This window comes from Theobroma cacao, chromosome 5 (assembly GCF_053813885.1).
Source record: "Theobroma cacao isolate CCN51 chromosome 5, ASM5381388v1, whole genome shotgun sequence".
Taxonomy (NCBI): Eukaryota; Viridiplantae; Streptophyta; class Magnoliopsida; order Malvales; family Malvaceae; genus Theobroma; species Theobroma cacao.
Window position 1 is genome coordinate 14,370,154 of NC_142643.1, and position 18,207 is coordinate 14,388,360.

At 34.3% G+C, this 18,207-nt stretch overlaps 1 protein-coding gene across 1 annotated transcript; it reads right to left on the bottom strand.

Moving 5' to 3' along the window:
* Positions 1-1,321: 1,321 nt before the first annotated feature.
* Positions 1,322-1,756, bottom strand: LOC148762474 (uncharacterized). The gene has a single exon (XM_088806607.1). It carries the CDS (start codon positions 1,754-1,756, stop codon positions 1,322-1,324), a length of 435 nt encoding a protein of 144 aa, XP_088662733.1.
* Positions 1,757-18,207: the final 16,451 nt, after the last annotated feature.

The following is an 18,207-nucleotide window of genomic DNA, read 5'->3' on the forward strand; positions in this document are numbered from 1 at the left end:
ATCCATTACAGTTCCCTTGCAAGGCATATTAATCTCATGGACTTCATCTAATTAGACTTATAACTTGTTATAATTGATGTCTTATTGATGAAGGAAAATCTTTAATCATTCAACATGAATGATGTTGTTGCATGATTAGAATCAAGCCTTAACCAATCTCAATTGGCTGTAGGGCTCATCTTAACATCTCCCATTAGAACAAAGCCAATTGTTACCTCATCGTATGTGGATTCAACTCCATCTAGCAATCATGTCTCTATGTAGACTCGTTTGTGCCCTTTAATGTGGTTAATTGCTTTTATCTATCTTCATGATGTCCACACATCACATTATGTCATATCACTATATCTAGATCCAATGAGACCCAGGTTCTACTATTATGGCTCCATTGTTACATTAACAATGTTTAGAACCCTTTATTAGTTCCATGAACTAGCGATCTAAATATCTTCCTATTTGAGCCCTTTATAATAGGATGTTTATGACTTTATTTATATACACGTATAATCCCTTTTGCTTATTGGAACCATTCCAACTAGGCTATGTTGTTTCCATCATATGCATGTGTCACTCTATGTTATACCATTTGGCCCTTTTAAACTTTTTATTATCATTGGGCTCCCACTAAATCCAAGAGCCTTTGTGAGAATAGTATTCAAACTCTTTTGAACATCCTATGATGCATGTACATCTCAATATATGCTTGTAATCATATTGGTTTGGAATATCATAATGGGCTTTTATGTTGGAGAAATATGGACCAAATCATATTGCAATATGAAGTTGTTTTCTTTCTTGAACATTCATTTGTATGTTTTGCTCTTAAGAAAGTTCCATTTTATATGAATCAATATTCAATATTTTGATCAATTGAACATATTTCATAATTGATCAAATATCATTGCAAGGATAAACATGAAGCTAGGATAATTGAATATGACATAATTATTCCAAATAATTATTCAAACTTGAAACATATAAGCTTCCACATCTAAATGCTAAAGACAAATGTTTCACCAGCCATTCCCATGGCAATCACATAATTAATGTTTCAAAAACATCTACATAAATTATCCAACATGTCGATATAAATAGGAGTGTAACCATCCAATGTAGCATCTAATGCCTTAGGTAGTCCATCCATGGGGTCACCTCCTCAGCCAAGATCCTACTCATCTTTATCTTTGGTCCCTACAATATGTCAAACATATGAGAACTAACTTTGAGGTATCATATACCTTTAATATATAAAGTAGAATTATTTAGCAAATGGTACCTAAATCAGAAACTTCAATAAGCTTCTTCTTCTTGCTCATAGTAGCTAGGTACTCCTTGCAGTTCCTCCTCTAATGTCCAAGTTTGCCACAATGATGGCAAATATCCTTTCTTTGTCCTTTTTGACACCTCCCTTAGGCTTTAAGGCCTTCTCATTTTGGGAATTTACCTTCTTCCCTTTTTGGGCTTTCTTCTTTTGTTGCTTCGTATGAGCCTTGGAAGAAGAAACAAGAAGCAATGATCCCTTATCTTTCCTGATGGACCTTTCTGCCGTGTCTAGCATATTCAAAAGTTCGGGAAGAGTGGCTTCCAATCGATTCATATGGAAGTTCAACACGAACTGACTAAAGCTGTCAAGAAGATATTGTAGAACTAAGTCTATACTTAGCTCATGATCCATTGCTAATCCCAATTGTCCAAGTCTTTCGATGAGCCCAATCATCTTCAGCACATGGGGTCTAACAGAACTGCCCTCTACCATCTTGCATCGAAATAGTTCTTTAGAGATCTCATATCTCTACGTGCGCCCCTCCTTATCGAACAGTTCTCTAAGGTGAAGAATCATGGATTAGACATCCATATGTTCATGCTGCTTTTGGAGCTCAAGGGTCATACTGGCTAGCATCACACATGCTGCCTAATCATCGTCATCCTTATGACGTTGATATGCTTCCTTCTCCTCAGCATTAGCATCAGTAGCAACGACTGGTGGAATAGAAGTGTCAAGGACATAAAATTTCTTCTCCTGTTTCAAGACGATCTTGAGGTTCCGAAACCAATCGAGGAAGTTTGGGCCAGTGAGTTTATTTACATCCAAGATGGTCCGCAGTGACAAATTATTAGCCATGTATATAAATGTAAAACCTGACCCTATAAACACATGTCATGACATACATGCACTGAGTAGCATGTTATTACGCTAGGAAAGCTCTTAAGAATAGACGAAACTCGGTATTATACTTAACGGTACACTTGAGTTGATTTAACCTCGAACTAGTTCAAATAGGAATCGTAGGATGAAATTTAATATTTTACAGTCTATGAATGACTAAAAATGATTGTTCGGAGTTCGAGGGTTCATTTGGGGAAAAATTAAAAATTTTGATGTTCAGGGGCAAAATCTTCATTTTGCCACCTACGATAATAATTTGATCATGGAGTGAAATTTTTGACCAAGATTAACTATTTGGAGTATAATTTAATGATAGGAAGTGAAAATTTTCAATTAGACAATTTTCGGAATATAGGGGCAAAACAAAAATTTTGTCGCCCCGAGGTAAAATCGTAATTTTCACCACCCAAAAGTTGTCGAAATCATATGATTTATTTATTTTTGGTATGAATAACTATGGTATTTTAAGTGGTGAAAAAATTGAAGTTTAAAGGATGAAATTTTAAAAACGGGCCAATGGAAAAGTGACACATGGCACTTTTAATGATTTAATATTATTTTAAAGGAAAGTCAGCCCATTTAAACCCCACATCAGGTGATGGTCGGCCATAAGGAGAAAATAAGAGAGAAAATGGAGAGGAAAGGAAGAAAAGAGAAAAACCAAAGGAAAACTAGAAAATTCAAAAGGGAATTCACATTTTTCGTCCGTTTACGCGTCTGACGGTAAGATTTTTCGACTTTAGCTTGATTTCTACCTTTCCTATGCCTTTGTTTCCTTTTAGCATGCTTGAGGAGAGAGATCAAAAAGTGATATCAAGGACTGGCCGAATTTCAAGGGGAAGGATTTTGAAATTTTTATGTTTTGATTCTTAGTTAAATTGGTAGTTTTAGTTAGTTAAATGTGTATAGAAATCAAATAGGGCAAGAAAGCATGAAATTCTCACAATACCCACCCTTGGCCGAATATTCACTGATGTACAATGATAATGAACTATTTTTATTCTAAGAGAAATGAAGAGAAAATGATGAAAAATGGTTAAATGTGATAGAAAAACAAAATGAAAAATTAACCGAGTTAATGTCCCAAATTTTACCGAATTTTCCAAGGAGGAAAGTGAGCTAATTTTGGTGATTTTAGAAGATTATTGGCTGATATTTAATGGTTAGAAATGTTGGAGAGAAAATGGGACAATTTAGAGCTAAAATGGAGCGCGTTAGCAATTTATCGGATAAAGTGCAAAAAAATAAGTTAATACCGCGTTTAAGCCGTTTTAGGCTATTGCATTTCATACCATGCATTAGTATAGGATTTAAGTCAATTATATACTGATTAATCATCAATGTGGTGAATCGTGTAATTTTTACAATGTGTTTAGGAGGAGAGCCTTCCGATAAAGGCAAGGAAGTCGTACCCGACGAACAGTGATCGGGGCACCTAGAAAGCATTTAATTTGTACAAACGGTGAGTAAACCTATTATTATTGTAAATTATCTAGAGTTTATTTTTAAATGCTCATTATGTATTTTATGAAACGAAAATGAGATTAAAATGGGACTTTTGATGTTTTAGAAATAAATGTGCCAAATAAATATATTGTGTTGATTATCTTAAATAAGAAACTTTTGATCATGAAATTGAGTAATTGGAGGCTGCCAATTATCTTGAAAAATATATTTTCTTATGAATGGCTTATGATATATGAGTATATGTGGCTATATTTTATAATTGCATTGGGAATTTATGTAAATTGTCTTTTACTATGCAGGCTGGGTAAATAAATAAAAACCACGTTATATTGTCAAAATTTTATTAAAATTGATGAGTTTAGTCACTGCAGTGATGGGTTTTCGTGGACTGCCTATTAGAGGAGTATGGTAAATCCGGTTACATAGTTACTCCGGTTGTAGAGGCTATGAGGGTAACTCTTGGGATAGTGTTAGAGCTCACTTCACGTCGAACCCCCACGTGAATGTGTAACTTGGCCAAAGCCAAGGAACGGCTTGTTTTCAAAACTAACATGTGTTTAATATGTAAATATCTTAACAACCTTGGCAGACTCGGTTAGATGCCTCGGCCAAGGTATCCTCGAGGACTAGTTTTTGGCTTGAGCCCTGTTTCTAATAAAAGTCATAAGCCTTAATAACTGTTTTGGTAAATTATAAATATTTTTATGGTTTAAGAAATAAATTGAAAACCTTATAAAATTGTTTGTGATTTGTTGTTTAAACTTGCCTCCATTTTACTTGCCTTTAGATATTTATGATAATGTCTGTTTACTCATTGGGATTGCAAAATCTCACCCACCTCCTTTCCAAATATTTCAGGCCTGTGGTAGCTTGTAGATACCCGATTTTGTCGAGGATTCCAGTTGACCCCTTTATTTCACAGACAGTAGGTTACTATCACCAACACTTGGTGTATTTATGGGCCACTCGTCATTGAAATTATTATTGTACATTATAACTTTGTAAATTATTGTATGTATGAATTTATTTTACTTCCAAGTTACAAAAGATTTCTTACACGTGTTTCTATAAATATTATTTTATATAGAAATGCTATATTTTAATCAATATTTTGAATAGTAATTGTTTAAAACGGAATGTTTAACAACGATTGCTCCCAAGAAAGGCAAGAAACTGATACGTAAGCCTTGCGGGATTCCGATTGGCATTTCAGGTAATGAGTGTCAATCGGGACGTTGCGACGGCTGTCATAGGCCCGAGGGAGGTTCTGAGTCGTGACAATAAATTATGCCTAAATAGATAAAATAAAGCAATAAGTAAACATCATGCATAAACTATTAAAAACAAGGTTTTAAAATTTTAAATAGTTCTCCCACTATTTTCCACAAGATGATAACCCTCCATATCACCTCAAGAGATCTTTACTAGGATCCTCTTAGTGGGCTAGGATCCCATCCACATAGTCATGGCCTTGAGTGTGCTCAACAAACCATGATAGGTAGATTAGGTAGGTAACTGAGCTTACCAATTGTATCTCTATACAACTCCTAGATCAACTAGGTGACAACACATTGCCTAAACATATCATATATGTTTCGCCTAGCCTTTGCCTCTAGTTTCCATAATAATCAAGTTTCCAAGCATCTGGATTTTATGAAACTAGTTGAGTAGGACCCACCAATAGCTCAAACATACTCATGTAAAAGTGTGGCCTTGAGTGTGCTCAACAAGCCTCCAATTAAAAGAGCAGCCAGGTTATCTTGCTATATGGTGGAAGGCAACTTAATCATACGTGGTATGTGACTCAATATTTATCGAGGGATTTTATCCTTTTCGTTTTATTAAGGTCTCATTTGATTAGCATGCATAACATTTAATATATAGCATAAAATTAAATCTATCACATGCTGTTATACTAAGATGGTTATGGACTTTTCTACTCTAGTTATGAACATATAAAGTAAACATGCTCAATATGATGATGATCTTGCATTTCATTTGAAAAATGTCACTCAACAATTGAGGATCATAGTTCAAATCATTTGGTGCTTAGGTTTGAAAAGATTTAGTAATATTTTTTTTTAAATTACTTAGTAAAGGAATTGATCATATCAAGGCCTTTAGCTAGCTCAAATCATATTTGAATTAATTCTTTTAGTAGGTTCTTTCTAATTAAACTTCTTTAATTAGAAATCTAAACCAATTTAGGAAACTTCCTAATTTAAGTATCTATCATAAACCATTTTAAAAGGTTTCATGATCCAAATCATGTGTCCTAAATATTTTAGAAAGGTCCTTATCCACCTTTTAATCTTGTATTATCCATTCACTAATTGTAATACCCCGCACCCTCGTTGGATACAAATAAGACCTTATTGATCAAACGAATGATCGTTTAATGTGAATTGGCGTGCTAAAGAGTGACAAAGGATAAAAGGAACGTTCAAGAATAAAATGCTTCGCGCGTGCAGAAATAATAATTAAATAATAATATTTACGTTGGAGAGGAATTAGTAAGCTAAAGAATGATTCGAAAGTAAACAGAGATGTAATGATCTGTTTCGAGACCAAAGAAGGCAAGTGAAAATTTTTGAAATAAAATAATATTAAAATATTAATATTTTATATGTTATCGGAATTAGTCATGAAAAATGGAATATGACTAATTTAAGTGGGGGAGAATAAGTAAAGAAGAATTTTGAAGGAAAACGATGATAATTATGTCAGCGTGATTTTATTAAATCGAGTTAACGTGGGTAAGTAAATATTTAAATATTATGGTGACACCGCGTTGAAATGCGATCTTGATATTTTGCTTATACACGTATAAGAAAAGGAAGATAGAAGGAAATTGGAATTTTTACACGTGTCAGAAGAATTAATTTTAAAATATGAAAATTTGAGGGAGGTGTGTTAAATAAAGTGAAGTTAAGGCATAATATTTAAATTTTATTGTTTTCAAGAAATAAAAATAAGATGAAAATAAAATGGATGATAAAATAATGAAAAAAATATAGTGAAAAGTCAAACCAAAGAATTCTAAGGTGAATGGCCGGCCATACAAAAATCAAAAGAAGAAAAGAATGAAAAAAAAAAAAAGAAAAAGAAGATAGGCGAAAAATCTAGAAAAAGTGGTCGGTCAAAGTTGAAGAAGAATAAAGGAAAGAAGAAAAATAGAAACAGCCGACCATTTGAGAAGAAAAGAGATAGAAGAGAGAAGTCGGTTATGAAGAGGAAAGAAAGAACCAAAAGTCGAGCACAAGAAAGGAAAGGAAAAAGGAACGAAACCTCTGCTCTTCTCTTGGCACGGTTTTGCTGCACTTTGAGGGAGGAAAATAGAGCTTTTTGCTACAATTTTTGGAGGAAGAAAAAGCTGAAAATTTTGAGGTAAGAAAGCTGATTTTTTTTTTAGGTTAATTGCTGAAATTTTTGAGGTTTTTATGGCTGATTTTGGTGCTGAAAATTCAAGGTTTTTGTTACTGAAATTGTGTGAATTTGCTGCTGGAAAATTTGGTGGTTTTGCTGCCATTGAAGGACAGCGTTGTGCTACCAATTTGAGGGAGAAAAGGCAACTTGGTGCTGCTAAATTTTTGAGGAAAAGAGAGTTGAAAGTGCTATCACTAGAGGAGGAAGAAAACGAGCCAAGGAGAAGAAAAAAGAAAAGGAACGCTCGCCTGAAAAAAAGAGAAAAATCTGCCAAGCCGAGAAGAAAAAGAAAGAACGTGGATGAGAGAAAAAAAAAAGGGGAATGGTCCAAGTAGAAAATAAAAATGGGCATGGCCCAATAGGAGATAAATGGGCTTAGCCCAAATAGGAAAAATTGAAAAAAGCCCATGAAGAGGGGGGGGCAAAGGTCATAAAGAAATGAAAAAGGCCCAATGGTAAGTTAATATTTTATTTTAAAGTTTATGGGTAGTTTAATATTGTGCATATTTTAGATGAAAAATATGCAAGTTGCTTAGGGAATTTCTAATTAAGTTGCTACCCATACAAATATGTGATTAAGTATACTGAGTTTAAATTATTGATAGGAAAGTTTGTCGTGGAGGCGTGCCGAACGAAGAATGTGACCGACAAATAGGAATAATTATATACGCGTACAAATCAATAGTGAAGTAATATCCCATTATTATAAGGTGAGTAGGGGGTGTCAATTTTAAAAATTTTGTATATATATACATGTACTTATATTTTACGTGAAGTGCAAAATTTATGGAAAGCATGCGTTGATAGAATTTTAAGGAATTGTGGGTGTAAGTTATTTTTAGAAATCATTTGGAACATATATATATATTATACGTAAAGTGTTTTAAACCGGGAAACAAGCTTTTCAAAAAGATTTACATCAAAGGAAATTGTGCCTTATTGTTTGTGTGGTGTGCATTCATGAAATTTATTACATATTCACCATGCTATTTTGATACAAAATATCATGCAAATATTTACAATGAACATTTTACGAAAAGAGAGTTTTAACGTGATGTGGGGATCGATATTTTGAGAAAGATTTAAAATATCCCCTTGAAGATCAAATTTGAATTCTTTTAAAAGGTGATTTCATTTTAACCAAGAAATTCAAGAGTAATTGGAGACTGCTACTTGTTGTGTTATAAATTATATTTTGAATCGAATGGCTTATGATAATGTAGGCATGATTGGCTGGATTGGTAAATGTGCTGAAAATGTATGAATTGTTGATTTGCCTTGAGAGGCTGTAAAATAAAATAATTACCATGTCATGTTATTGCAAATTTTATTATATGGTGGGTTTAGCTTGCTGCAATGGGCGGGTTCTGTGGACTAGCCTATTAAAGGGGCACGATAATCCTGTTATATTCTTACCTCGGTTAGGGAGGCGTGTAGGGTAACTCCTGAGGTACAACTTTAAAGTTCACTTCACCCCAAACTACCACGTGAGGGTGAACTAAGCTAACGCCAAGGAATGGCTATGTTTTCAAAATAAAAATATGATTTATGCATACATGACTTTTTAACAGCCTTGGCGGACTCGGTTGGGATAGCCCCAGGCCAAGGTATCCTTAACAACCGAGTATGAGAATGATTTTGGCACAAGCCAGGTTTCTAAGAAATTCATAAGCCATGTTGTTTGTTTTTGACAAAAATGTAATGGTTTTATATGAGTTTAAATAAGTTTTAATATTTTGAATTATATTTCTCTGCATGGTGAAAATGGAATTCAACGGTTTTTTACAGCTCCCCTATATGTTTATCTAGGAAATGAATTTGTAATTCCTCGCATATGGGGTGAGTTATGATTTGGGCATGATTTTAAATATTATTTGGTTTCGCGGGAGCTTGCTAAATTTTATTGATTTGATTCGAAAATGATTATGAATATATTTTGATGTGAAAAATTTTATTACCTCGATTATTTATACTTTATAAGAAATTCTCGATTTTTATATAAGGCACAAACCCTCGTTTGAAATGAGTTGATTTTATAATCTTGCATTTTTATATTCAACTGATCTGCCGTTTGCTTGTTTCCCATCTACGCCTTACTCGCTGAGTCGATGATTGTCACTGAGTCTATGAGACTCACACCCATTTATTTCCTCTGTTGTAGATAGGGATCAGTCTAGTGTGCAGTCAGTGACGCATTCTGTCCACCACGAATAGGTAAAGGCATCTCCTAGTAATTTATTCCGAGTCACTCCGCTGTTAAAGGTCAAGTCATAGCATTTTATTTATTAAGTTGTAAACGAATTCTAAATTTTTATATAAACATTAATTTGGAGATTATAGATTTTAATGCATATACTTGCGAATAAAAGGAAAAAGTTTGTATTGATTTTTATATTTATGGTTCAATTTAGTATATGAAAGTATCAATATTATATGGTGATTGAATGTAGTGGATTAACGAGCAAATTCTAGACAAGCTTGTTCGAGACTTGACGGGTCTCTTCCGAAAGTCTTGGACGCTGACAGCGACCGGGGAGAGGTCGTTGCAATAGTGGTATCAGAGCCCTAGGTTTAGTTGAGTCCTAGGATATTCTTGTGTCAAACAGCGAAGTAGTGGAGTCGACGTAGAGTCTTGTTTATAGTCAGTGACTGCAACATCGATTATAGACAGGAGGCTGCGTAGACTCTTTATCTTAGAAAACCACCTTGTGTAATCATAAGTGATGATTAAATAACAAGAATTGATTGCCAATGTCCAAGTTTGAGATGCCACCTAAGACACGAACTATTGTTGGAAATATTTTAAGTAAATGCTTCTAATGAAAGGGTGATATGATGATATACTCCTTTAACCAAGAGTGGAGGAAAGTGAAGTCGAACTAATAAGTCTGTAATAACCCATTCACTTGGTGGAGTTAAAACTTGAGCCATGATTGTCAATGGAAAGAAATTTGATGACTATGGATGATATTTGAGGATGATATAAAGGAAAACCTACGATAATGATAATAAGAGGTATATTTTGACTAGAATAAATAATGATCATTGAGATCCACTCGAGGTTTATAAATTTAAGTATTAAGGAGATGTAAACTAATGCTCACGTGCACGGAAGTTAGTGCATTGTGATGATTAAGTTTGTTCTACTTATATATATAAATGGTGCTGAACTTTCGAGATATTTTAAATGCGAATATGTGGTGTATAGCAGGTTAAATGGAGCTGGTTTTGAATCTAATTAAGTAACGATGAGATCCCAATGTTCTATGTAGTCAATCTTAGTCAAAAATTTCATCCAACACTCACATCTTAATCTCGGGTGGAAAAATGACCATTTTGCCCCTAGGTCATGAAAATTTCAATTTGACTCCAAATCAGTCCTCGAACTCCGAATCACCATTTTAAGTCATTCTGGGATTTTAAAATTCTTAATTTCATCTTAAATCTCTATTTGAACTAGTTCGAGGCTTAATTCAACTTAGTTGCACCACTAGGTACACTACCGATTTTTGACTATTTTTCGGGGCTTTTCAAGTATGCAAGCATATTGTCAATCACATGAATGACATGGCAAGTACTTTATAGGGTCGGGCTTGACAATAATGGCTATACACTTCATCATAATACTCAATCAGCTGTTGCTTTTGTTTCCCCATTGGAAAGACCTGGCTTCTCAACATGTTTGTTTTTCTAGCCATTCTTCTTGCCTTGTAAGCCACCTCTCTCACGTACCTGATCAAATAATCCATCTGATCTTACTTCTCCACATAGGCTTGTTTGTAGGATTCACCCTAATCTCGAATTCAGGCGGTTTCTTGCTTGAGGTGTTCATATTCTTATTGATAAGTTCCCATAATCCCCTCAAGCTCATCATACTCTTGTCGTAATAACTAGATGGATTATTGCTGGAATCTCACCTAGTTTCTTAATCCATCATTATATGCTTGAAGCTTATTGCCTCGATTTTCTTTCATTTGTATTTCCCTTTGGAGCTCCCTAGTTGTGGTGAAAAACCTATTATTTAGGCCTTTGTACTTCTTTTCCCAATCATTCTCTACTTTTCGAACCTTCTTCCTTTGTCTAGGTGCTTCCTTTTTCATCTTTTCACACTCTTTTTGGAGATATTCATATCGTTGCTTCTAATTGGCACTTCAGCTTTAGACTTTTTTCGAGCCAACTCACTCTCGAGCAAAGCATCCCAAGGTTTTGAATCAATTGGGTGATGAAATGAATCTTCCTTCAAGTATACCACATCCTTAACTCGTTAGGCATGCCACATCAGGTACCTAATAGTAACTTCATCAGTGTACCTTCCTTGGTTTACTTGGCTTGTCTTCTTCCATACTCGTGCAATCTCCTTAATTGTTTTCAAGAATCCAAGCTCTCCATAAGCAAACTCCAAAGTGTTGAGTCGGTGTGTCATCAGCACAAATTGCTCTGATCTGAATTGCCTTCTCACCATGAATAGGGCATAACTGATCATTCCTCATGGTCCCATTAACGGTACCCAAGGTTCATCTCTACATTTGTACATAACTGGGCGACGGGGTATCCAAGGAGCTCTCCACGTTACCTCCACACTTATGAGTTTTCTAAGCTTGGAAATCCATTACTTCTTAGTCTTGTTCTCTGGCCATTCACTCTCAAAGAATTCTTTAATGGGGGCACTTTGTGGATGACATGGTTTTCTGAACCGCTTGACTTTACATTCAAAGTGACTTATTATCTAGATAGAAAGAAGTTTTGCGCATCCCACAAATCGTCCTTCCCCCTTTCTCCGACAATAGTTCAGTGATCTGAGAGTTTCTGCTAAGATTAATGGTGAAAGATTGGCCTTGTTGATAACTTGCTCAAAGAAGTCTATAATTCCCACTTCTATATGCCCCAAGACTTTTGGAAAGATTACTAGCCCATATATTCCTAACGCCATCGCAAGCTAACCTTGCTCGGTGTCTTGATGCTTCATGATGTAACTGCGTAAAAAGCTCCATGGGATGCATTCATTGTTCCCTTTTTTCCTTAAGTGTTGGTTGACTTCCTCTAGAGTTGTACCCATCATTTTGGCTAGCTTTTGTCTATGCCCAATCTTTTGTCCTTTCCAAAATATTTTGTCATGATTATCAAGATCAATTTGGAGCAGAGTTGAATATTCTTCAATTGTCGGCACCATATCCACCTCATTCAAAACAAAACATCTATATGATGGATCCCAAAATTGCACGATGGCCTTCAACAATTGATCATCAATTTGAACCTTAAGGAGTCGGGCTATGTGGCCATATCTCTTATCAAAATTCCCTCGAGTCATGGACCTCCACCTTTCCCATATATTAAGCAAGTATGTAAAGTTGTTCTGTTTAAGATCAAGGTAGACCCTATTAGGTAGTGATGAAATGTGACCTTTTGCCAAGCAATCTCCCTCTCTCAGTTGAGGGCTTGCCACATGCTGAGTCAGTTCATATATCCCGTCATATCCCAAAAGTGGCCATGATGACTCCATGAATGCAATTGGATTCTCCCCGTCAATAGTTGTCAGATGAAAAATATGTTTCCTATATGTAATATTATGATGCAAATGTGCATATGCAAATAAAAAATGATAAGAAGCTAAAATCAGTATAGTAAATAAAATTAAAGAACATTAACTTGTATTTTAAGAAAAGCAATGATTCAGATCATGGGTATTTACCATGTCATCACGCGTTATTTACACCATGATTAATTAGTATTTTGGTGGGAAGTTTTAAAATAAAGGGAGTAAGAGAAGTTCCTTCACATGTGCTTAATCAAAGGGTATATTCTCATAAGTAAAGCTCTACCTAGAAAAAGGCTCCTCACGATATTCTGTATGTTGGGTTTGCATTTGACAAAGCAATAGGTTCCCAAACTGCTCCTCACTGTCATCTACTTGGACTAGTAAGGCACCCCGATCCTCACCCATTACAGGCTTTGATAAAACTGGGTTCAATTTGAGTGGGAGTCTTCAATAGCCCATGCAGAGGTTATCACCTTACGAGAGCGTAGCTACCAAACCCCCTCTTAACAAAAGATATAGCCCGGTAGAAGGCTTATGCATGAATGCAAGGTGTGTCGTGTGTGTGAAGGAACATACCACCCTTTGATCACATCCCTTTATCCTAAATTCCCCACAATTATTTAATGGCAATAAAGTAACAATAAGGAATTAATAAATGCAATAAATAGTAATGAACAAAGTAAATGCTCGAGATTAAAGAAAACACTAAACTATCTAAGGCTTAGGATAACTTATGATTAATTAATGGCTTGAATCTCCACATCCACAGTAGAGTCATTAAGCTTTCATAACATGCAGGTCCGGGAACCCAAACGTTAGATGTGGAAAAAAAGTTAGGAGTCGCCACTAATCTTTTTTTGACCTAGATGTGATTAGCCACCTGTTAAATTTGTTCTATTTGATGAAGTCCTAAATTAATTTTAGACTCGTCTAAAAAACAATAACCTAGTTTGTGATTTGTTTGAGTTAGGTTAAGGAGTACGGTTACACATGGGGAAGGATTAGCACCCCCGTGTCGCCCGTTCCATGAACGGTACCATTTAATCATATGTTATCCTACATAAACCTTAACTTTTGATTTTATTCCTATGTTTCCCTAATCTTTGTTTATTTATTTAATTCTTTATTATATTAGCAAATTAAATCTTTTTATTCAGTTTTATGGGTGCACATGATGCAGTTATGAAATGATGACATGATTTACCAATTTTAAATAATGAGAAACAAAAACCTTGTATTGAAAAATCATTCATAGACCATCCCAACACTTTGGTGAAGTCTCGAAGTTTTCCTCACCTAGAGATATCTTCGGAAGAACTTGTCTCTACAAGTCCTTCGAGGAAATCCCATCATCAGAGTTCCCGTCCTATTAACAAGATATATGTGTCATATGCTATGCCAAGATAAATATCGTGAATGATGATAAATGAGTGCATTTATAAATATAATTTAGTTGATTTATATATATTTTATAGTCTAATACAATTAATACCTCATTTATTTTTACTATATATATTTTAAAGAAAGATTTTATTTTAATCAACAATTTTTAATTAATATTCTAGGTCAATATATTTTTATTTTATTGAACTATCTTCTTGAATAAACAACTAATCTTTTATTTACAATAATTGTTTAAAGAAATTAAATAACTATATAGATTTTAATTTAGTTGGAACATTATATGAATTTATTTCTTTATGGATATAGCGTAATTGTTTGAATTAATCAGAATATCAGAATACAAAACTAGGATTTATCTTGAGACTTCAGAGAAAACCCTAATTGAATTCCATTCCTAGGAAAGTCATCTTAAAAGTAGCAACTCTTTGCCTTTTCAGATGAAATTCCATCATCGGAATTAATCCAAAGCAACCACACTATTTTTTATACTTATAATTCTATATTGTATCATATTTTTATATTTATATATACTTATAAAAATTTGTGTAATTAAATATTTCATATCTCTTGCCTATCTAACCTATTTTCATTTATGATTAAAATATATTTTATTTTTCTTATATTTTCTTTCACCTAATAAATCTATTTCTTCATAACTAGGTATTTTTTATTTTTTTATTTTTCCTATTTATATCTCTCTTTTTTTATTGAATATTTACTTACTTTTTGTATTTTACCACAACTAAACCTATTTTTTTACAGCTAAGTGTTTTTTATTTAGACATTTGTTTTCTCTCTATATATGTATTCTACTTAACTAAACTTATTTTATTATATTATTTTTATTTATTTTTTAACTAAATATTCATATAAGTTATTCTTTTATAACTAAATATTTTTTTATCTTTCACTTACTTGAATATTTTTAGTACTGAATATTTATTTAACTTTCTTCATATATATATATATATATATATATTTTAACCTAAATTTATCACTGCATTACTTAGCCATTCACTTTCTTCCTATATATACATATTTTCTATCTAACTAAATCTACTAACTTATAATTAAATATTTGTCTATCTTTTCATTTACAGCTTTATTTATATATTTTTACTTTTTGTGTGCATATATTTCATAAAAATAATGAAAACTATTGTATAACTAATAAACAAAGAAAATGATAAAAGGCAAATCCAACAAGGTTAAACCCAAATCAATATTCAATGAAAGACCCATTCCTTAACAAGTTGAAACAAGCCCAAAGTTCCGAATAGGTCCCGAGCTCAATTTGGCTTCAAGGGTCACCACTAGCTTGGTCCGGTTTTCAAGTGCCCAAGCTCCAAAATGTACCATCTGGTATGGTAAGGAAAAGGCCTCCCTTGGCAGCCAGATACGATGCTGTTTTAAAGACCCCAAACCCTAGGTACATAACTTATTTTTCTTCCCTTCCCCTTCATTTTCCTCTCTTTTTTTCTTTCTCTACCGTCAGATACTCTCCCTTCTCTCTAAACCTTCAACTCACTTCCTTCTCTCTCTTAGCAATAGCCTCCCTTTCCACCGAAGCCTCACTCCCTAAACCTTAGTGATTGCTTTTCCTAAAAAACGATTTCCCTAAAAGCCATAAAACCCCCTTTACTCACCAACCGCCGTATCCCACTTGTTTTTTAGTTTTTTGAGTTTTTTTTTTTTTGGTTATGGTCTTGCTGGTTGATAAAATAGGAAAGTTAGGATTTTTGCTCTAGGGTTTTCTAAGGGTTTTAGGGGTTTTTTGGCAATCCTAAAAGCTGGAACTTTTAGGTTTATCTTCAAAATCCCGACTCTTTTGTGAATTTTGGGGAAAATGGCAACTTTATAGCTACACTCTTTGAGTGTTGGGGGTGCTGGGGGTGCCATCTATGCTACCTCAGCCTCACGAGGCACTTGCAAGATGTGAATTTTTCACTTCTGATATGGTGGCGCTATCTTTGGCAAGGTGCAAAATGCACCGTGATGAGCCATGCCCAGCTGGCATCTCTAGTCTCTTTTTTTTTTTTTTTAATTTTCTTATTTTGTTTTCTTGTTCTTCCTAATTTCCAGAATATTCTAGAGCTTATTAAGTTTTAATCCTGGCTTATTAAACTTAATTTCATTTAGTTAGTTTGATCTATTTTAATCTCATTTTAACCAGGTGTGTCTGCTTTTACTAATAGGCTCAATATTTGGGTCTATTCATTAAGCCCATTAGACACTTAATAGAATTTCACTAATAATAAAATAAAATAAGGCACATAAAAATAAAAAGTCATATATAAATATTAATTATATATATAAAAAAATGGTGTCTACAATTTACAAAAGATTTCTCTGCTTGTGTCTTCTTGTGAAATATCTTATGCATGTTTCTACATTCAGTAAATGGATGACCCACCACACAATGGTAATCGCAATAGCATGGATTAGACTCTTTTTCAACCATTGGTGGTCACTATATGTAAGGCAAATTTACTTGTCCATCTATAATCCATTCTTGAATGAGTGCTTTTACTCTGTCAAGTGAAGCTGAAAATGGAAGAGGTGTAGTAATCTCTTCATCTTGCCTTTTTTTAAAGTTGTCGTGCCTTGGCCTTAAGTTTTCTAGAGGTCTTCTTCTTTCCCTACTTGCTTATTGGATTGTGTTCATAGTCAAGGTGTTCCTTTTGTTGAAGTGATTAGCTCCCTTTTGCCTAAGGACCGTATTATTGGTCTATCATGCAGCTTCAATTAAAGTGGCAAAAGTAAAAAGAGGTAAGCTTTTCAAATGCACCCTATATTCATCGAACATACCTTGGATACATACTTTGATGAGCTCTTTTTCATCATGAGCATCTTGTACATCCAATACGTGTTCCCTGGATCGTTGGATGCACTCCATAAGATTCTCTCTTGCCTTTTGATGTTCTCTCCACAAGTCAATGAGGGTCACATACTCATAGGTAGAAAAGAACTTTTCCTGGAACATCTTACACATCTGGTTCTAGGAGTCAACTAAGTTGAGAGTGAGATTAACGTACCAAGTGTAAGCTTTCTCAGTGAGGGACTTAGAGAACTCTTTCAGCGTTAAATTGTTGTCTAAGCCTATGACTCCCAAGGTTTCTACAAGCTTCATGACATGTTCTAGAGTATCACCGGTCTTGCCATTGAATTGTTTGAATTTCGAGCTAATGTAATCTTTAGGGTATGGCTTAGCAGCTACCTTAGCAAGATAAGGTAGTTTCATATCAAACTCTAAAAAGTTGAGACTCTTGTTTATTTGATCGAGTAGTCTCTCTAGCTTCTTCTTTGTGATAAAACTTTATGCACTAATGGAAGGAGTTACCATAATGGGATTGGCTACAATAGAGGGATTGGTGGTATTAAGGAATGGGTCAATCGTGCTCTCTCCATTTCTTCCATTTTCATTGTTCTTGACCACGTTAGTGACATTCTCTATTGGCATAGGTGGAGGTTGAAAGGTTATGGTAGTTGAGGATGCAAACTGGGTGATGGTCTCCATCATTCGCTTGTTGTTTTCCTTCAACACTTGCATCAGTTCTTAGAAAGCTTGGAGCACTTTCATGAGCTCTTGGACATAGATGGGAATAGTCATTTCTTGGTTATCGAGAAAACTCTTTATTCTTCTGATAAAAATTTTTGACTAATTTTTCACTTACTATAATCATTCCTCTCTAGTGGAGTCACCAAGATATAGAGGGTTCTTTTGGTAAGAAAAGAGAACATGTTGCAATGAGTGAATCAGAATGCGCTAGAGGCTATAAAGAGGAAGACTAGAGTAGTCCTTGAAGTGTAAGTGCTTTTGTAGCAGGTGGTGAAGGATAAGAAAAGATGAAGGAAGCAACAGATTACGGCGATTGGGAAAGGTTGAATAGAAAGAATGTTTGGAAGAGTCTTGAGAGAGCTTTTAAGACAATCTTTGTTGGGTTTCTAATGATTTTGATTGCCTCCCAAACTCCTAGGCTCTCATATTTATATTGTATAGGAGCACTCTCTTAGGAGTAGTTACGGAGAACACGTTCAATCATGAAAGAACGTGCTTGCATGGAAGGGCGGTTAAAGAATATCTTATGGGATATTAAGAGAATGATCATGTAGTTGGGTAGTGGACGTCAATTTTTTTGGTAATGGAGTAATGACACTTGATAATGTGCCACATGTATTCTTAAAAAAGGAAGAAAAAAAAGGGTTA

Bases quoted from the DNA above. Each gene is read 5' to 3' on its own strand.
- LOC148762474 (XM_088806607.1), bottom strand. From the start codon at position 1,756: ATGGTAGAGGGCAGTTCTGTTAGACCCCATGTGCTGAAGATGATTGGG.